The sequence below is a fragment of the Pistacia vera genome, unplaced genomic scaffold (assembly GCF_008641045.1).
Source record: "Pistacia vera cultivar Batoury unplaced genomic scaffold, PisVer_v2 Contig683, whole genome shotgun sequence".
NCBI classification, from domain to species: domain Eukaryota; kingdom Viridiplantae; phylum Streptophyta; class Magnoliopsida; order Sapindales; family Anacardiaceae; genus Pistacia; species Pistacia vera.
This window is the reverse complement of record NW_022196538.1, coordinates 99,241-121,142: the sequence shown is the minus strand read 5'-3', so window position 1 is coordinate 121,142 and position 21,902 is coordinate 99,241. Positions and strand designations below refer to the sequence as shown.

The 21,902-nt window shown below is 35.3% G+C and overlaps 2 protein-coding genes across 2 annotated transcripts; one reads left to right on the top strand and one right to left on the bottom strand.

Moving 5' to 3' along the window:
- Window positions 1-11,315: 11,315 nt before the first annotated feature.
- Window positions 11,316-16,292, top strand: LOC116113558 (cysteine-rich receptor-like protein kinase 10). Its single transcript, XM_031399705.1, has 8 exons — window positions 11,316-11,346; window positions 13,177-13,962; window positions 14,286-14,423; window positions 14,549-14,673; window positions 14,753-14,963; window positions 15,138-15,375; window positions 15,685-15,835; window positions 15,960-16,292. Exons 1-8 carry the CDS (start codon window positions 11,316-11,318, stop codon window positions 16,290-16,292), a joined length of 2,013 nt encoding a protein of 670 aa, XP_031255565.1.
- A 2,601-nt stretch (window positions 16,293-18,893) lies between these two features.
- LOC116113555 (cysteine-rich receptor-like protein kinase 17) lies at window positions 18,894-21,288 on the bottom strand. Its single transcript, XM_031399702.1, has 5 exons — window positions 20,463-21,288; window positions 20,198-20,332; window positions 19,720-19,957; window positions 19,424-19,574; window positions 18,894-19,292 (listed from the first exon to the last, which is right to left on the bottom strand). The coding sequence occupies exons 1-5, from the start codon at window positions 21,286-21,288 to the stop codon at window positions 18,966-18,968; spliced, it is 1,677 nt and encodes a 558-aa protein (XP_031255562.1). The 3' UTR covers window positions 18,894-18,965.
- Window positions 21,289-21,902: the final 614 nt, after the last annotated feature.

Here is a 21,902-nt window from a genome sequence, read left to right as displayed (position 1 = left end):
AAACACCCTTCTTTCTTCTTGGATCTTAAATTGTCTTCTATGTATGTGACCCATAGGCTCCTCATCATATCGACAGTGTATAGTATCGCGATTAACACTAATTAATCGTCTCACTAATACACAACCAAGATTGGCCCCTACAAGGCATCATGGCCACCCGATAGATCGTGGATTCAGCAAAGTAGCTACCTGTCAGATATGGTTACCGTGCAATTCGATCCTTTCATCATACGTTAATCGACAAGACAGGCATAGAAATAGTGTCAACTTTCGGTTACTCTCATATTATTTATTCAGTTTCTGGACCATGACCCGTATTATAAACTGGATAGAGCACAACTCAATCCCACTGTGGCCACAGTTTTAGTGTCATTGCCATATACTGAATTGCGCCGTGAGATAACTTTCTCCCCCACCCAGAGTGATGAATCCTCTGTCAGTCCACCATAGTCTTGATACACTCCTTGATGCAGCCAATCACCATCGTATTGACAACTCTGAAAAGAACTACGTTAGCTAGTGTCAAACTACACCAATCAGTGCACAAGGCTCTGGTGATACAAGCTAGGATCACATGCACCCCCATTCGTTAGAGGATTTGTTCCATAGACACTGGGGTTCCATCCATATGGAATCCTCTAGTGGGTCAGTCCAGTGAACTTGCTGCGGTGTAATCGCCTACAGCAAGCACCCATGTGTTGCACTAGTGTTGTCACCAAACAACCTTGACAAGTGAGATCAGTCACTGCCTTTCGACACGGTCGTTTAATACTATGATAGCCTTACCGTATTACTTTGCCCTTACTTCAAATATACTGGGGCTACGGACGTTTCTAGAATGGCCACCATATGTTCTCATAGGGTTCTCACTATCAAGATTTGAAACACTTGATACCCTCGTCACGGTTCTACCATTCTAAGGACATATATCAATACATATTGCAATAATAATGATTTACGCGATATAGAATAAAATGCCTTTTTATTGATTAATGAACATTACACAAAGAGTCCATTCCACAATAATTGATTGGCTCTAGGGCCCAACTCCAACATTGAAAAGATTAGTTGAAAAGTTCATTGTATGATAATTTTTCTTTGTTCAAAAAGTATGTTGGCAGCCTATTAGTTGTTTTGGATTTTTTTTTTTTTTTTTTTTTTTTTTTTTTTGCTGATATTTAGTTTTTATCCTTGTGCAAATTTTCTGAAGCATAACTATAAGACTATGGTTGGAGATTGTAAGCGATACGATACCGTGCTTCCCTGTAAGGGTGACAGTTAGGATTCAAAGAGAGTTGTTGTAATACCTTCTTTTCTACTAGTAACTTACAAATATACTATGTAATATACATTCTTAATATATAAGTGTTGGGCCCAAAATTTTCTTTACTTACATATATATTATTCTGTACATAGCAAATCACATATACAAAAGCTTTTACAACAGTAGACAGTAATGTCATTTCTCTCTGCTTGTCAACGTCCATCCAACCGCTTCTCACCTATTTCCTGCAAAACATGGAAAAACATGGGTGAGCACAAAAAGCTTAGTAGTAAATCCTCTACTCCTTTATCCCCGTGACTTACACTTTGGTTCTTTCCTTACTCTATTCTTTTCTTCTTCATTCTTTCTTTGTTCTTTCTCTGTTTCTAGTTCCCACTGTTCTTTCCTTTCTTTCTAATTATCTATGTTCTTTCTTTCTATTATTTCTTACTCTCTATTCTTTCTTTCTATTCTCACTAACCATGATGGAATCAGGTAACTGCATGAATGAAATGCATATGCTAATGCATAGACATGAGTTTTCTTTCATCTTTCTATTTCTTTTTCTGTTTCTTTTCTTGCTTGCTCAAGCTCTTCTTTTCTTTTCTTTCTTTTCTTTTCTTTTCTTGCTTGCTCAAGCTTTCTTATTCCTTCTCTATCTCATTCTTATTCTATTCTTAGTCTTTGCCGATTGAACTCGATTGATGCATGGATTCGAAACCCTGGCCGTGTGAGTGAGTACATCCTCATCCATGCCTCTTCGGACTGTACAATTCTTTCTTCTTCTTAGGCCACTCAATTAAGGTGGCGTGCATGTAGGAAATTTTTCTTTGGTACAACCCTCATCCACATACACTCTTATGGGCCGTACAAATTCTTCTTCTTCTTAGGCACTCAATTAAGGTGGCATGTATGTGGGCATTTTTCTAATTATCACCCACGGTTTCCCCTCGTAACAACCTATTCTTTCTCCTTCTTTAGCACTTTTCTTTCTTGAATTCTTTAGTGCTTTCCTTTCTTTCTCTTTATTCTAAAAATTCTTTATTCTTTCTTTAAATTCTTATGCACATGCAAATATATGCACGTGGATGGTTCATGCTTATGCTTCTTTCTTTGGTGCAATTATGCAATGCAAACATGCAGTGTGCACAAAAAGTAAGTTTCCCTATTCATGCATATGCTTCTCTTAGGTATTTCATCAAACAACAAGCATGCATACTTAAATTCTACTTTAATTATACTTCTCCTTCTTTCTTAAACCATCCATAACTAGAGTAAAACTCCCTTAAATCATCATAAATCCTAGCCAAGAAAATACACTTCATAAATGCTCTTAAACTCTTTCTAAATTCAACCCAACTTCTATTAAATTCTATCAACTCAACCAACCCTTCTCATGTAGAAAACCCATTCATGGATCATCATCAAACTCAATAACAAGTTTCATACACAAATCTCAGGCATATGAACTTCATATACAATTCATATAAAACAATCTCTATGCTTTACTTGCTCAGACAAGGGTTAGGGTTGGATTTACTTACCTTTTTCTTGAGTACCGTCACAAAAGCTCACTATCTTCGTTAGACTTCTTCTCTTTCTCAAACCCTAAGCATAAACTTTATAAGAATTCAACACTTACTCAAATTAATCTCATAACTAGAGCAAGAATCCTTACCTCTTGATGCTTAGGATCAAATCCTTGTCAAAATCCAACCAAAAGCCCTCAATTTCCTTAGCAAAATGGATTAAGAATTGAGAGAAATGGAGAGTAGTGGAAGTGTATGGGGTGTAAAGAATGGGAGGGTTTCTAAGGCTAAACCCTTGTTAGCTCATACAAATAAGCACTCTTTCCCATTTTGCCCTTGCACTTTCTTGGAAATTTCGTCTTTACCCTTTAATTCTTTACACATCCAACCCCACTCCAATGCATTCTCCTTGAAATTTCCTTCCATTTCACTCCCCACTTTTCCTGCTAATTAGGGGTAGAATGGTCACTTCACCCCTATGGAAAATTCTCTAGAAACTTCACTAGAAAAATCAGCTGAATTTTCACCACGACGAAAAAATGTAGAGCATACATCACCGCAGCGAAGCTTCTTCTTCGCCCAGGCAAAGTCTGCACTTCCATAATCCTCCAAGCCTTCACCAAATTCAAGGCATCCAAGCAACTTTAGCACCTTACAAACTTAACCAAGGGCAACCAATCAACAATAACAACATATCAATTTAACTTAGGGCCAACAAACAACACCAAGACAAAAATAAGCATACAAAACTACGTACCTCAAAAAGGGGGCGTTACACTTCCCCCCCCCCCCCCCCCCCCTTTTAAAAGAATTTTATCCCCGAAATTCAAACGAACAACTCCAGGTAACTATTCTGCATTTCTTGCTCTGCCTCCCATGTAGCCTCTTCAACGTTATGGCTTCTCCAGAGGACTTTCACTAAAGGGATACTCTTGTTTCGGAGCTCTTTAATCTTTCTGTCCAATATCTGAACTGGACGCTCCTTAAACACAAGATTCTCTTCTACATTCACATCATCTATGCTCAGTATATGGGAGGGATCACTTACACACTTCCGAAGCATCGAGACATGAAATACATTGTGAATTCTATCCATGCTAGGTGGTAGTACCAACCTATAGGCTACCTTCCCTACTCGCTGTAACACTTCAAATGGACCAATGTATCTCGATGCTAACTTTCCTTTGCTACCAAAACGCATCACCCGTTTGAAGGTGGAAAACTTTCAGAAAAACTTTATCACCCACTTCGAACTCAACATCTTTCTTCTTCAAGTCTGCATAACTTTTCTGTCTATCTTGGGCTTGTTTCATTCTACTTTTGATCAATTTAACATCTTCTATCATCTTCTGAGTCATTTCTAGCCCAAGAGCTGTACTCAACTCGTCTTTCTCACCTATCTCATCCCAATGAAGTGGAGATCTACACCGTTTACCATACAAGGCCTTGTAAGGAGCCATCTTAATTATAGACTGGTAGCTATTATTATAAGCAAACTCCACCAACGGTAACATCTCATGCCAGGATACTCTATAATCTATACAACATGCTCTCAACATATCCTCAAGTATCTAATTTGTTCTCTCTATCTAACCATCTGTCTGAGGACGATAGGCGGTACTAAAAGCCAATCTGGTACCCAAGTTCCTCTGTAAACTAGTCTAGAAAGCTGAAACAAATCTGGAATCTCTATCTGACACTATATATTGGGTACTCCATGCAGTCTCACTATCTCTTTCATGTAAATCTGGGCCAATTGATCTACAGTGGTACTCTCCTTCACCAGAAGAAAATGGGTTGATTTACTCAATCTGTCTACAATCACCCATACTGCATTATACCCTTTCTACACTCTAGGGAGACCTGTAATAAAATCCATGGAAATACTCTCCCATTTCCATTCAAGAATACTAAATGGCTAAAGCAACCCTGACGGTCTTTGGTGTTCTACTTTCACTTGTTGACAAACCAAGCACTTAGCTACAACATTTGCAATATCTTTCTTCATACCTGGCTACTAGTAGCCTTTCTTTTAGTCTTGATACATCTTGGTTGCTCTAGGATGAGCAGAGTATAGGGTGTCATGAGCTTCTGTAAGAATTCTCTTCTTCAACTCATCATCTTAAGGAATACACATCCGATTCCTAAAACGGAGGACACCATCGACCAAAAGGAACTCTGGTGTCTTGCCCTCATGCACTAGCTAAATTTTTTTTTGACACCACCCATTAGCTACTTGCTTTTCTTTGATCTCTTCTAGTAAAGTAGACTGCACCTCCAACCTGGCAATCCTTCCTGATATGACCTCAATCTGTTGTTTACACAATTCTTCTATTAACTCTTTCTGCTTTGTGAGTCGAGACAAATAAGCTTTCTTGCTCAATGCATCGGTTACTACATTAGCTTTTCCCGGCTGATACTTAATATCACACTCATAATCTTTAACCAGCTCTAACCATTTTCTTTGTTTCATATTCAGCTCCCTTTGTGTAAAGAAATACTTCAAACTCTTATGATCGGTGTAGATATTACTCTTGGCACCATAAAGGTAATGCCTCCAAATCTTCAATGCAAAGACCACAGCTGCCTGATAATCCGAGAATTATACTGTTTTAATTAGGCTTTTTGGCCGGATTTTAGATACTTCTTAGTTCATTTATGCCTGAATTGCTTCTTAATTCTATACATTTTGTGTTGCAGGCCAAAATGGACATTTTGAGAAAATAATGAGCGAATTGGAGTTTCTGGACCTAGAAGTAAACGGATCTCAGAATTTGGGAGAGTTTTGAAGCAAAGTGAAGCACTATGAAGCTTGTTCCCATGGAGAGCATCGAAGATCGAAGATTTAAGCAAAGAAGCAAGCGGAGGGAAATTCTGTAATTTTAGAATTCTCATGAAGGTTCGCCGCGGCGAAGTCTATTATTCGCCGCGGCAAAAGTAGTTAAGCACGTGTAACAACTGCTGTAAGCTAATACAATGCATGCATAATAACAATAGAAAATGGGGCCCAAAAACTTTCTTTTCATTATATGTCATATGTCTTTTATACACAAAGAGTATTGTTTACAAAAAAGTCATTTTTAAAAGAAAAAACAGGGGAAACAGTGTAGCTATTGCTCTTCGCTTGCCGACGCCCCTCCGACTGCATCAACACCTAGGTCCTGCATCCACAAAGGAAAAATAACGGGGTGAGCACAAAATAATGCTCAGTAAGTAAAACCCTCTATCTGCCTGTCCTCGTATGTATTACTCTTAATTCTTTCCTTATACTATTTCTGTTTCTATTTCTGTTTCTACTAAACGTCATGGCCTCATCTTACCGGAGGTACGGCCGGATGGCGTTCACACAGTACCATCTCACTCTCCATGACTATTGGGTGGAATTCACACAGTACAAAATGTTTGTTTCATTTTTCTCAATCCTATCTTATCCAATGATGAGAATGCAAAATGTCATATTTTTTTCCCCTTAATGTCAAGTCTTTTATACTTAGTTGGTGCCTAAATGTACTCATTATTATTTTATTTTGATTTAGGATGCAAAGGGAGGCATTATATGCAAAATGAAACCAATTAGGTGATTTCGGACAGTTTCGACATTGCTTCGTAATCTAGGCATAACTCTCTCATCCAAGCTCTGATTGAGATGATTCAAAATGCTGTGGAACCCTAAGAAAGAGATCTATAACTTTCATGTTTTGAGTTTGGAGAGATACTCATTGCATCAAGGTTTTAATTGGGCTTGAATTTGATGCACCTACACTGCTAACATTCTGGAATATTCTGCCTTGTCATGCAAGTCAAATAGGCAGTTTATTATTGGAAGTTTTGAAGACCTGTTGCATGCAAGTTATAGCTGGAAACACCACTTTCCTATTTTATATTAGGACTTTATTTTATTTTCAATTGATTAGATTAGGATATATGTTATTTTAGGATATTAGAATATTTTTAGGAGATTTAGTAGATTAAAAAGATCTGAATTGGATATTTTAAAAAGGGGGGAGAGAGACTAGACCAGGACTACACATGCCTCTCCTTCTGTTTTTCTTCAACTTTTCCTTTGAATTTTCATGACGGCCATGAGCGGCTAAATTTTCATAACTTGGTCGAAGGAAATGAAGGCCTCGGAATCAATAAAACTGTGAGATCTAATCTTTTTTTAGTGTTTGATATATGGTTTGAGTATTGGATGTTCTTCTATGCTTATTTTCATGATTGTTTCACTTAATTACTAGGAGGCCTACTAGTTTATTATTTGTTGCAATCTATTGCTAAATTAAATATCAAATCCATAATTGTTTGATCCCCCTAATTTGTGACCAATTAAGAGTTAAGAATTTGTTGCGTCAGGAATTAGTAATTCTTAAGAAGAACACTCGACTGAATTAAATACAACCGCTTGTGTTTGTGTTGTTCAACTTCATCGATCTCTCTAGTTCTTAAGGCTGCCAGTAGGTTAAACCTTTAGCGCTTGTCTTGGGTTCTTTAGTAGTAAGATTAATTAGATCACTTGTTTCCTAATTAATTGCAACTAAGGAGAGATAGGAAAATAGTTCCAACGGTGAATATTCAAAGTATGAATTGATATATATTTTCATCGATGATCAGTTGTAAAATTCCGATGGTGGATGTTGACTTAGACCAAGGTTTGTTATTTTGATTGATTTTGATAATTTAATTTGAATTGTTTTTCCTTTGTTTCCGTTTTCCTCAAACCACCCCCCCTCCCCAAAGCCTTGTTCACATAACATAAAACTCAGCTAGACACTCTCCGTGGGAACGATCCTTACTCACACTACTACATGTGTTTTTAGGTTTTAATCTTGGTTGCCTACGATAGCACACCACCAATCCTACCCAAAATACATATTTGTTTCAATATTCACCTTCCACAGTCATGACGCTTCATATTTCGGCCTTTTTCTTCCATTTCTGATGACCCTTCGACTCCTTGGTTATCGATATACCTTCCCAGTGCTCTCTTGTCACCGATCCACTTCATTTTGTCGAGATTCATGGTCGTGACTCTTTGTTTTCCACCGTGACCATTCAGCTTCTTTGCCAAATTTCACTTACTTTTCAACGACATTAGGACTCCTTAACACCTGATCTATCTCCCAACAAGTTTGATTGCAATTTTGCCACCAGGAACCACCACTAGAATTGGTCTTCCTCGGCCACAAACCACCTTCTCTAACTACCACTGACTCATTTTCCATCATGGCAAGCACCATTTCAGTCCTTCCAGCTACCATCGACACCACCATGAGCAACTGAGCTCCTAGTTGCCCGTTTTGATATAGGCCAAACCAAGATCAACGAGCACGGTTCTTCACAGCAGCTATTGACTAGTTGGATTGAGTCTGAACAATTGGATTGGTTAAGTTTCTTGTATTTAGATTATATTTGCTTTGGTTTCAGTTTGTTTGCGATGCTTTAATATTATTCTGATGCTTGACGTGTTGGATTGATAATGTCCATTACACAAATGAATGTTGGTTTGAGATTTGAATGTTGATTATTGCTTTCAATTGCTTCAATTCAAATTGCAACCAAGCTTTAATTGCATTTAGTATCATTTGTGCTTTGAATTTATTTGTTATGTAATTAGTTGATTGGATGATACATATTGATGAATTGTATTCATTAGCGTTGTACCAATTAGTGGTATTAAATTGTAGAGTTCTTGGTTAATCAATGATAGTCTTTAGCCAATCAATCTCTGATTGAGTCATTAGAGAGACATGATAGATTATACTTAGATATAGTCTTTACCTAATCAATATGTGATTAAATTACTGGAGGGATAGGATAGATCATACCTATGAAAGATCATCTTGTCATTCGCCTAGCCTTGTAGGTTTAGGAAGTGTGAGAGCAAGGCAAGGAATTGTAGAAGTTAGTCTTGGGTCGAATTGAATCCGAAAGTGTTACACCTTTAATATTGAGTTTTAGTTAGCAATTAATTTTGTACTCTTAATTACTTGGAATTAATTAGCGTTAGTTTTTAGTTAACTAATTTGCCAATTTCATTATCATTACTCAAATATACATTAGGTTGTTAGTAATTGCTCTCTGTGGATTCGACCTTACTCACCGCTAACTACAGTAATTAAGATTAATTTTGTGGCTGTGATGACCGATTCGACAATTATCTGGTCCGAGGTATTCGCGCATTTACTATGAGCTATAGCTAGCTCGGAGCTATTCATTTATTCTTGCACAGTAGAAAACTTCTAGAATTTACAAGTTTTGGCTGTTAAATGTACTCGAAGAAACGGTGAAATCGTCATTTGACCTGAAACCCATGATTAGATAGAAAAAGTTTATTGGAACAAATCTTCCTTTGCAAGATTCATGTCAATTCAAAAGGCGATGGAGAATAATAAAAAATATATATTTTTGAAAAAATCGAAATGCTATTTGAACTCGTGTTGTGTTATGGTATTTGTATGCAAGCTAGTAGATTTTGTTCAAGACCGTGGGCTGTGTTATGTCTATGTTGGAGCATGGAGTGATTTTGTGCAGTACTCTAGGTCAAGCTTTTGATGTCCAAAACCTAAAAATGAACATTGTCTTTGTACACAAAAGAAATACAGTTGTTTGGATTGTCATAGCTCTCTGAAATTCGAATGCCAACTCAATAACTGATGTAGTAATGGACAGTGTCATATGAATAGTGAACAGTATTGTATGAACAGTGATGAGCAGTAACAGTGCTAAATAGTGCCGACAATGTCAGAATACGACGAATTTTGGTGTGGCACTCCGAAACGGTCAAACAAGTTAGGATTGTAAAACGAGTTTCGTCATTTTTTAGCCTTTTGGAATCGTTTAGATGGGTTTTTAGGCATTTTTTTTAATCTTTTAGGGGTGTGTTTGCAAACTTCTAGAGTTTTTGTGTTTATTGAACTTTTAGAATGTTTTGGGACCTCTTTGTGATAATTGTTTAATGTTTTTTTTCTAGGTCTATTTGATTAGGGCAAACTATAAAAAGATTGTTATAGCCGTAATAGGGAGGTTTTTTATGATTATTTTTATTAATGAAAGTTTAAAAACAATTTGTGGTTGCTTATTCAATCCAGTATCCAAACTTGATATAATTCGGTGGTGATTTATCATATCAGTTGTTCCTTGATTGTTCAGCCATCTTATTATTTTAACATCAATAACCACATCTTGTGTTCTTAAATTTGATCAAACCTGCATTGATATGTGCATTTAATTTTCCTTCTACCATCTTCAATAACAAAATGCAACACTTTCCTTGTGTTCTTAAACTCTGGAATATATGATTTGGTTTTTTTGTTTGGGAGTGATAACCTTGCTTTTTATCCCATGTGTGTGCTTCAATGGTGTTTTTACAACATCTACATTACAATGGTAACATATCAGTTAATATCCTCTTTAGTACGTAATTTTAAGACACTATAAGGGGGCGTTTGGTTCAAGAATGTTAGATTACTGGGAATGTTGGATTACTAGAAAGATAGATTACCTTGGAAGATTACTGGGAATCTTTAAAAAAATGTGTTTAGCTAGTTGGTGGGTATGTTATATTAATATGTTTGGTTATGGGGAATAAATTGGTGGGTATGTTATTTAAATTACTAAATTGTCCCCCTTTTAAATATTAATATAAGATTATTTTTATTATTAATTTTAAATAATTTTTTTTAACCCCCAATATTTCAGATTTAGCTAAAACACCCCGCTTATATAAAACTTTAATTTATGACAAAATCACCCCCACCTCCTGCCGCCACCACAAACCACCGTCGAAAATCTCCAAAAGTACCCGTGAGTACCTCACCGTGACGAAGAGGCTTTGAAATAGCCATTTCTGGCCATATTGATGGCCGAAAACGGCCATATCAGGCCAGATCAATGGATCTGGCCGTTAACGGCCTGTTCCATCAATCTGACCGGAAATGGCTAGAATAGTTCTGGCCAGATCTAGCCCGATATGGCAGTTTTTGGCCATCAATTTGTCCAAAAACGGCCATATCGAAGCCTCCCAAAGTCTCCCACCGAATCTCGTTCTTTTTTGGGGACTCCGGTGATTTTCCCGTGGCGGCCCATGGTGGTTGGCTCGCTATCAGCGGTGGTGGCTGGATGGCAGTGGTGGTGGTGGCTGGGTGACAGTGGTAGTCTGTAAATTATTTTAAATATAAGGGCATTATTGTCCAAAATTTTAATTAAATATGGGTAAAATTGAAATACGATATTAATGTAAATTTGTTTTAAAGTAGGGGTATTATTGTCCAAAAATTTTATTAATAAGGGATAAAATTGTAAAAAAAAATGATAACCCTAGTAATCTCAGAATACCTAAGAAAATTAAGGTAATCAGATTACCTCCCATATTACCAATAGTAACCACTATTGGTATTTGAAGATTACCGATATCTTATATTACTTGACAACCAAACATGGTAATCAAGTAATATAAAATGACATTACCCCATTAATCCCACATAACCCCCAACCAAATGCCCGCTAAAGGTATTTTCATCAAAATGTCAAATCAAATTAGATTGCCAATAATCTTTTTGCCCATCTATAAGTTCTTTCATCATTTTAATAATCAAACATGGTCTTCAATTACATTTAATGGCCAAAACTAACGTAGGGGAGATTTTTGGATGATATACTAAAGATTTGGACCTAATGTGAATTTTAAAACGTCTAAGGGAGATAAATGATTTTTGTCCTATAGACAATTTTTCAAAGGGAGAACGACTTATACATACCCAAGATTTATCGTAACGACAAGTTGGTACCCAAAAGGTTTTGAAATGACAAATAGATACTTTCCGTCATGTTCTGTTAGTGATTTCTGTTTATTACTGTTTATTAATAGTGAAAAGACTAAAATACCCTTAAAAGTTTGAATTTTAGTTTTTTTATAAATTTAAAAATTTCAAAAAACCCCCTAAGTTTACAAATTTCACTAAATACCCCAATATATAAAAGTTTTATAAAATAACAAAAACACCCCCCACCGGCAAGTGCCAGATTCCGGCCACCACCGCCGGAATCTGGCCGGAAAGTTGCGTTACGACACAGACCCGTCGGATCTGTGTCGTAACGCGTCGATCTGGCCTTTTCCGGCCAGATCCGTGGCTGATCTGGCCGGAAAAGGCCAGATCTACGGCTAGATCTGGCCGTCGACGCCGCAAAACTCCATCTGCGGCGTCGACGGCCAGATCTGGCAGTAGATCTGGCCTTTTCCGGCCAGATCAGCCACGGATCTGGCCGGAAAAGGCCAGATCTGGCTGCTGCTTCGACGGCCAGATCTGGCCTTTTCCGGCCAGATCCGTGGCGGATCTGGCCTGAAAAGGCCACATCGGCACTTTACGACACAGATCCGATGGGGATCTGTGTCGTAATGCAGTTTTCCGGCCAGATTCCGGCGATGGTGGCCGGAATCTGGCATTGGGGGTGGTGGGGGTGTTTTTGTCATTTAACAAACTTTTTATATATGGGGGTGTTTAATTAAATTAGCAAACCTAGGGGGTTTTTTAGAAATTTTTAAATTTATAAAAAACAAAAATTGAAACTTTGAAGGGCATTTTAGTCTTTTCACTATTAATAAACAAAAATCACTAACAGAATATGACGGAAGGTACCTATTTGTCGTTTCAAAACCTTTTGGGTACCAACTTGTCATTACAGTAAACTTTGGGTATGTACAAGTCGTTCGCCCTTTTTCAAAATTAAAAAGTTAGGAACGGGCTAGCGAAATCACTGTTCACTAGGTGCGTCTTCGATTCCGGGCATCTTTAATGACTATATTGGTCAGTTTCATTTTTTTTTTTTTTAATTTAAATCACTATTATTAATATATTTTAATAACTAAAAATACGTGTTTAATAAAAAAAAAAGTCTATTCTAAACATTTTATATGTATCAAATTCATCATTGTCAGAAAAAATTTAAAAGTAACACTAAAAAAATGCTTAGTAATTTTTATTTAAATTTATTTTTAAAATTCAATAATAAGGGATTATTAGAACAATCCAAATTTGCGCATGAAATTTTGGTTCTAACCCCTTATTTAATTTGGTCAAACGAATTAATTTCCCATTGTTAATCATAGCCATCATTTCTATCCTTTTTCCACCAACAGATGGAAATTAATTGGCTTGACTTAACTTTGTTGACTAGATTACCAAAAAAATGAATAACCAAGCTGTGAATGAGGAGGAAACTATTTATTTATGAAATTAATTTTTATATATTATCTCTTCTATTTGTTAATAGAATTGAATTATTTAATAAATTTGATTAATCCTAAAGAACTAGGTAGAGATATTAATACGAGGTTGTCCTGAAGCAGAAGCCTGAGAATCAAAATGCCTTCCTTGAAATTCTTCATGTTCTTTCTTGTTCAGCTCGGTTTGATAAGTGCAGCTGACCGAAAAAACCTTTATCACGATTGCTCGAACGCAACAACTTTTTCCAGAAATAGCACCTATCAATCCAACCTTAATTTTTTCCTTTCTTCACTTGTCTCTAATGCCACCCGCAGCAATGGATTCTCCAACGGTTTCTACAACGCCACCGCAGGCCAAGACCCTAATAAGGTCTATGGTCTCTTTCTTTGCCGTGCTGATGTCAGTCCCACCACCTGTCGAGACTGTGTCAATTTTGCTACCTCAGATGCTCTTAAACTGTGTCCCGTTCAAAAAGATACTGTAATATGGTACGAGGAGTGCCTTTTTCGCTACTCAAACGTGTCTATCTTTTCTACTATGGACCCTAGCCCAATGATTTTGTTGTACAATGTAAATAATGTTACAGAACCAGCCCGGTTTAAGCAGCTACTAGGGAATACAATGAACGAAGCAGCAACTCAGGCTGCAGATTCTTCTAAAAGATTTGCTACAAGAAAGGAAAATTTCACAACCTTTGAAAAACTGTACTGTCTCGTACAGTGCACACCAGACCTATCAAGTCTTGAATGTAATAGTTGTCTTCAACAATCTTTTGGAGGTTTGCCGTCTGATAAGAAGGGAGGAAGAATTTTTTCTCCAAGTTGTTATAGCCGGTTTGAGTTGTACCCGTTTTATAATGACACAGCTACTGCCGCACCGCCACCGCCACCGCCACCGACGCCTGTGCTCTCTCCTCCCCCACCTGTTTCTGTAGCTAGCCCTGAAGGTAGAGTTGAACTAACGCACTTTGATTTAAATTTATTTCTTTTTCATTATTTCAAGTAAAATTATGCTTTATCATTTTAAATTACTGAGAATATATTTGTTTATTTATTATTTTAAGTTGAACGCACTGCCAAATTTTTATTCATTTGTTTTTTTATTAGACCATTTCTAAAGATGTTTTGAGGGGAAAAACAGAGATGATAATAATATTGTTTTACAGCTTATAGCTATTTTTTGACTTTACACTAAAAATTTGAGCTTTTTACAAGAACTGAGTACTTCTGAATCCTAGTGTACAAAACAAAACTTTTACTGTTCTTGCAGGAAAAAGCGGAATTTCATCTCCAATAATCATAGCCATCATTGCTCCAACTGTTGTCGCTGTAGTGCTTTTCATAGCCGGCTATTGCCTCCTAATTAGGAGAGCAAGAAAGAAGAATAGCCCTCCACCGGAAGATAATGGTAAATCTTTAAAAAGCTATTTTATTAACCATCCAAACAATCTTTTACTTCCCATTGTCTGTGCATAAATGTTATATATTTGCAATCTTTCGGAAGACTAAATTATTTATTTTCTGGCTGTGCAGCTGGAAATGATGTTATTACAACAATAGAGTCCTTGCAATTTGATTTGGGGACAATTGAAGTAGCCACAAAAAAATTCTCAACTGATAACAAGCTGGGCGAAGGTGGATTTGGTGAAGTTTACAAGGTATAGCATTCCTGTTGTATTTATTTAGACATAGTCGGTTCAGCAGATGATTTAACGGTTTTTTAATGAATATTCTCAGGGCATACTTCCTAATGGACAAGCAATAGCTGTAAAAAGGCTATCAAGCAGCTCTGGGCAAGGGGCAGAAGAATTTAAGAATGAGGTCGTATTGGTAGCCAAGCTTCAACACAGAAATTTGGTTAGACTACTGGGATTTTGCTTGGAGGGAGAAGAAAAGATTCTTGTCTATGAATTTGTGACGAACAAAAGCCTTGACTATTTTCTCTACGGTATGAATTGTTTCCATGAATTTCAACTATTCATCAGTCTAATATCCTTGTTTTGCGTTAGACCAAATGGATTCTTTTATTCATCCTTTGTAGATGGGCAGAGTTACTTCCTTGTGCATTTGAACTCAACTCCTAAATAGTTTAATTTGAGATTTTTGATTTTGATATATGCAGACTCTGAAAGACAAGTAGAATTTGATTGGTCAAAACGTTACAAGATAATTGGAGGCATCGCTCGAGGAATACTTTACCTTCATGAGGATTCTCGATTGAGAATTATACATCGTGATCTTAAAGCTAGCAATATATTGTTAGATGAAGATATGAACGCAAAAATTTCTGATTTTGGCATGGCAAGGATAGTTGGAGTTGATCAATCTCAAGTGAATACAAACAGAATTGTTGGGACATTGTAAGTTTTAACTACTACTTGATTTGAGGAAAACAGATAAATGAATTCATTCATTAATTGTATAGTCCCAACTATTGAATCATCGGGAAAGAGAAAAAATGTCTAATGATGGTTTACCAATATCTACTTGAAATTCACAGCAAAAAGTTACAATGCGTCTTTGGGCTTTCTTATATCATAAATGCATTCTTTCTTTGATATACCAAATAGCTCTAGGCATAACATCTATAAAATAATGTCTAAATTTTTTTCAATTAATTTTCAAAATTCCTTGTTATCTTTAATAGTAACATAATCTCCATTGTACAGTGGTTACATGCCTCCAGAATATGCTATGCATGGACAATTCTCAGTGAAATCCGATGTGTATAGTTTCGGTGTTCTAATACTAGAGATCATTACTGGCAAGAAGAATAGCGATTTCTATCAAACAGATGGTGCTGAGGATCTCGTGAGCTATGTAGGCAAATTATATATTGTATTTCCCCTTTGTTAGAGTTAGTATCTTTACATGCAAATAGAGAGTGGGGAAATAAAAGAGTTAGAGCAGAAGCTCATTTATCCTGACTAATTTACTATTTCAGGCTTGGAAACATTGGAGGGACGGGACACCGTTGCAATTGTTAGATTCGACTTTGACAGAGTCTTACTCGAGAAATGAAGTGATTAGATGCATCCATATGGGGTTGTTATGTGTCCAGGAAGATCCAGCTGATAGACCCACAATGGCAACAATAGTTCTAATGCTTAACAGTTACTCTGTTACTCTTCCAGCACCTCAACAACCAGCATTTTTCCTTGGTAGTAGAACGGAGGCTAGCATGGCAACAAATGAGTTTGACTTTGATCAATCAAAAAGCAAGTCGATACCATGTTCTGTTGATGATGCATCAATTACTGAAGTATATCCTCGATAACAGGGTATATGGTTATTTTGGCGAACTCAAAGATTCTTCATTTCCTTTATTGGCCAACATTTTTCAGGCAGATGAAGCCCGGAAGTGAGATCATGTGGTCAGTGTTTCTTCTTTTAAAATTATTGTTGTCTATGAATTGAGTAGAAGAATATCTTTTCTAGGTTCAAGTTTCCATAAATTTGACTGAGATCATCTGTCGTTTTCCTCTACGCGTAGTCGTAGACAATTCGTTCGACTCTTATTCATTGAATTGTCTGCTTAATCAATTGATCTCTTTTTTCTTTTTTCATATTAACCACATTACTGATTCTTGAACAAAAATATCTCCACTGCTTTTATTTCTTCTTCTTTTCTTTTGTTTATCACCCTTCAACGAACCTCATCACCTCTCGATATAAAATCTCATCTCAATCTTGTTTATTACGGAAGAGTGCCACTCAGATTTTTGTAACTTCAGCCTTAATCATTTAATTCTTAAACTATAAAAAGAAAAATGTTTTATAAATAACTCTTTGAAATTGATTAAGTTTAAAATAAATAATCAGTTTCATAGAAAAAAAAATCTAAAAGCTAATAAGGATAGCTTATAAAAATCAGATTATTTCTAAAAATAAATATACCTATACATAATTCCTCAAATTATGAAATTAACTTAAATAAACTTATGAATTTTTAAATAAATAATTTTATAATTTATTTATAAATTTAAAAAAGTTAAAATAAAAGTGGTTGATATCGCCACTGGTGGTGGTCAACTGCTGATCAACTACCAGTCAACGGTTGTCAACCGATGGTCAACATTGATCAATAGTAGTATTTTGGTCAGTCAATAATTTTTTTATTTTTTTATTAATTATTAGTTTTAATAATTTATTAAATCTTTTTCTAAATACTTATAAAATACAAATTTAAAATTATAAAAATATTTTAAGAAATAAAATGTCCTTTTAGGTCATTACATATTATCAGAAACTACCATAGAGACCTACTGTTAGTTTCTTCAGTTAAATTTAATGGGAATAGAGGCAAAATAGACATTGTTTAATGAAACAAAATAAACTTTAAAAAAAAACCATTAAATAAATTATATAATTATTATAAACTTTAAAACAAAAAAGTTTAACCTAAATATCACAGTCATTGGATTAGTTAAACAAAATAATTTAGATGGATCAAAGTTATTAAAAAAAAAAAAAAAATTCACAATTGCTAAAATTTGGAGCACTAGATCACATTGCAGTGAATTTGATGCTCTATTTCCGTTGTGTCTAGAGTTCTAGGTCACAATCTAGGCCAAACTGTGGTAGATTTGGGCTAGAATGTGGTAGATCTGGTGAGATTACACAATAATCACATTTTTTGGTCACGATTTGGTCGAGATCGTGGCGAGTAGCCAAAATTCCAACAGGAAGGTAATTCTAATTTTTTTTTATACTGTTTGATAAATATTTTGTACTATTTTGGTACTTGATATTGTTTTCATTTTGAAATTTTTTTTATAAGAATATTTTAAAGTTCAAATACATTTTATTCTCTAAAAAAAAATTATATAAATTATCAGTAAAATTTTCTTAAATTTTTTATAAAAATTATTTGCCAATTTTTAATTTTTTTTAATATTAGATTGTTTTAAAAAAATTAACGAAATTACAATGAAACTTCAGGGGCAAGTAGGACATTACATTGCTCAAAGAGAGTCAAAATGTCATTTTTATGGTTGAAACTTGAAACTAACAATATCGAGTCTAAATTTGACCATTGGCGGTTGTAATCCAACGATAGAAAATTTCCCAATGTTTTTGGGTGATAATAAAAGTCTAAATGAAAAAGTTTGGCATCAAGACGACTTTAACATAACTTTAAAAATAATATTTAATGATTTATTCATATTCTAAGTTTGTAACCAAACACGACTTGACTACTGTTGAAAGTTCTGTGGAAGGATAGATTATTTTAATAGTTAATTATACTCATTTATATTTAATGATTGATAATTGATAATATTGATCTATAATTATTAGTTAGTTAATACAATACCTAAAGTGAAGTAATGATGATCTTATAGAATACTATTATAAAAAGCAGCCTTAGTTTCCCTCATAGTAAAATAGTTAAAGTACATCACATTTGATAACAGGTGTTAGAACAAAGAAATAATTAAATCAATTCAATTTGAACCTGACATAAAAGAATAGACAGATGTCATATATTCAACTTCTGTCCACATCAACGAATAAAGATGCTTGACCATTCCAACATTAAGACACCAGAAAAATCAAAGTCTCTATTAATTGGGATAGAAAAGTTGGAGTGTTGTAGACGTTCTTGACCATTTATTCCCTTAATTTCTTGTATTATCTGTACCTGCTTTATGCCCCTAATTAATCAGTCTAAAGTCTAAACCCCTATCAACAAGAGTAAAAGCAAAGAAAGGTGAAGAATGGCCAGACTCAAAAGAAAGAAAACTATAAATTAATTTATTTCAGACAGTGTCCTTAAAATTCTGAAGAATAAAGGAAAGGAATTCACATCAGTGTTTTCAGAAAAAAGAATATTATTCCAGATCAAAATCGCAGGAATGCCGGTATTCTGCTACTGTCTAGCTGCTTACAAAAATTATTGAAACTCAAACGTAGAGTACTAACAAGCTTAAAGATCCAGCATCCTTATATCTTATCGAGGTTCCAACTCGGTAATTGAAGCTTCATTCACTGTAAATTGGACATTATTGATTTTTGATCTACCACGTAAAGTGATACTTGGATCATCCTGCCCCGCGGTTGTGTACAGATAAAATGCAGGTTTTGAAGGCACCGAGAGAGAGACAGAGCCGCTAGTAAGCATGAGAACAACTGAAGTCATGGTTGGTCTATCAGCTTTATTCGTTTGAACACATAGTAATCCAATATGAATAGATCTCATTATTTCACTACTGGAACGACCTCGCAAAATGGGATCACTAATATTGAAAGCTGTCCCTTCTTTCCAATTTCTCCATGCCTATGAACAATGAACAATATGCACAAACAATGTTAGTGCCTTTCTTTTATTTTTCAAATTTCATGATCTTTCCGAATCTGGTTCCAGAAGAAAATGAAAAAAAATAAAATAGTTAAAAGATTTCTACTTACATAAGTTAGCAGGTCCTCTCCCTCGTCTCCATTACAAAAACTAGTGTTCTTATGGCCACTAATGATTTCCAAGACTAACACGCCAAAACTGAAAACATCTAACTTCACTGAGAGTTGTCCATGCATTACATATTCAGGAGCCATATACCCACTGAAAAATATCGTTATTTAAAATTAATTAGCTATAAAGGAAACCAAAGCTAAACATGATCAGATGCAACTCCAAAATTTTTGTTTTGCCAAATAAAGGAAGTGCTAAAACTTAAGATTCTTGATATCTTCTTGCATATACTTACAAAGTTCCAACAATTTTACTTGTATCACCTCGAGTTTGGTCCATTTCAAATAATTTTGCCACTCCAAAATCTGAAATTTTTGGATTCATATCTGCATCTAAAAGTATATTGCTCGCTTTCAAGTCGCGATGAATGATTTTTATTCTTGAATCTTCATGAAGGTATAGAATTCCTTGAGCTATACCTACAATGATTTTGCATCGTTTTTCCCAAACTAATAATAATCGCTTGATTGGATCTAAAAATTCACAAAAACCAAATCACTAAATAGATTGCACAAATCCAGTCAGGAACATTAATTTAGTTTCATATATGTAATACATGTGCATATCTAGAAAAATGTTGCAATAAGACTAAATGGCAGAAAACAAAATACAATCTTTTTTAAGAAAGAAGCATAAAATTTTTATAATTTTTATGTGGATTATAAAATTTTTATAATCCACATAAGATAAAATATAATGCATAAATGACTAACCTTGTAATTTTTGCTTTTTGATTTTCTCATGCTTTGCCTTTCTCCTCCTCAAAAGGACACAAGTGAAAGCAACAAGGGATACGAAGATAATTATAGAGAGAACAATAATTCCAACAGTTACAGCTTCAATGCCTCCTTTTTCTCACAACAAAATCACGATAGGCGCAGATATAATATACACAGTCAATATACATGACAATTTTTTAACTTAGAAAGAAACTGCTCAGAGGAATAATAGAAGTAAAAACATCGAGTGAGAACTAACCTGCAGGAGTTGTCATAGATATCTCCGGAGGGGAAATACTAGGTGTTGGTGGTGGAGATGGCGAAGAAGCATCTTCTTTAGATTCATAAAAGGGATACAAATCCCAGCGAAAAAGACAGATAGGCCTCTGAACGAAACCTCCTCGATGCCCATGACAACAATTCTTATAGTATAATACAGATTGCCGTAGGCAGTAGTCACAATTATTCTGTGATAAGTCTGAAGTACACATCATTAATGCGTATATCTTCTCAAAGTAAGTCAAATTAGCTTCTTCAGTTGCAAACTTGAGCTTAAAAGAACCGGTAGAAGTTTTTGTGGCTAAGCGGTCCATTAAACCTTCCCACGTCTGATCAAACTGTGTCAGATTCATAGTAATATTACCCGTATTATAGACAGCTACAAAGGGGTCAAGCTCCTGTAGTCCAAAAAAAGAGCGGTTCGCATAGCGTACAATGCACGGAATGTTATCTCCTCCCCATGAAAGTGCCTCTTTTTGGTTGGGACAGTTAGTTATAAGATTTTGGGTTGAGGCATTGACACATCTGAAACAAGTTTCTAGAGAATAATCACCATTGCAATTTGCAAGAGCGTAAACTTTGTTGGTGTCTTGGCCAATAGTTGCAGTAACAAAACCCCCATTTGCCGATACATTAGAAGCAAGATTTGAGAGGATAAGATAGCGGTTTTCGCCATAAACACTGTTAGTTGTGAAGTTTCCTGTGTCATAACATCTCTGGCCATTGCTATGTGTAATGCTTATAAATAGGTAAGGAAGAAGAGAAAAGAGATTTGTAAGATCGACGGCATGTTTATGAATTCTCATGTCGTCCCTAATCTAAATGGTTTAGAGAAGATGAAACAAGATACAATTTAATGAATCAAAACTTCAATAGTTCAGAGGTGGAGGTCCTAGTGCAGGAAATATCTCTTGCAGTTGCTTAAGAACATGTCTCTACAACAAAATAGCATTTAGAATGCTTTAAACTAAAATTAAAAGTGAAAGATAAGTTCAGTGCCAGAAAGAATAAAATTTGATAATGGCTGTTTAAACAAAAAAAAAAAATAGTTAAATCTGTTCCAAAGATGAATTATAAAAGAATAGAGAGAAATTATGTATTCAACTTCTGTCTACATCAAACCTTAATGTTCAACGAAAGCATTAAGACCCAGAAAAATCAAAGTCTGTTATGAATTGGATAGAGAAGTTGGAGTGTTGTAAATGTTCTTGACTATTTACATTCTCTTAATTACCCGTATTATCTAAACCCGGTCTACACCCACTAACAGACTCCATAGTCTGAACGCTTATCAAGAAGAGTAAAGTATAGAAAAAGAGTTAATTACAAATTTCTCCCTGGAGGTTTAAACATTGCAGAGGCATATAGAAAAAATTATTAGGTTAACACAAAAATCCACTCCTTTAACTTCCGTTAGAAT

Bases quoted from the DNA above. Each gene is read 5' to 3' on its own strand.
- LOC116113558 (XM_031399705.1), top strand. From the start codon at position 11,316: ATGTCAAATCAAATTAGATTGCCAATAATCT. The intron at 13,963-14,285 runs GTAGAGTTGAAC...CTGTTCTTGCAG, and splicing joins TTCTGTAGCTAGCCCTGAAG to GAAAAAGCGGAATTTCATCT. The intron at 15,376-15,684 runs GTAAGTTTTAAC...TCCATTGTACAG, and splicing joins AACAGAATTGTTGGGACATT to TGGTTACATGCCTCCAGAAT.
- LOC116113555 (XM_031399702.1), bottom strand. From the start codon at position 21,288: ATGAGAATTCATAAACATGCCGTCGATCTTACAAATCTCTTTTCTCTT. The intron at 20,333-20,462 runs GTTAGTTCTCAC...TGTGAGAAAAAG, and splicing joins ATCTATGACAACTCCTGCAG to GAGGCATTGAAGCTGTAACT. The intron at 19,293-19,423 runs GTAAGTAGAAAT...CATTGTTCATAG, and splicing joins GAGAGGACCTGCTAACTTAT to GCATGGAGAAATTGGAAAGA.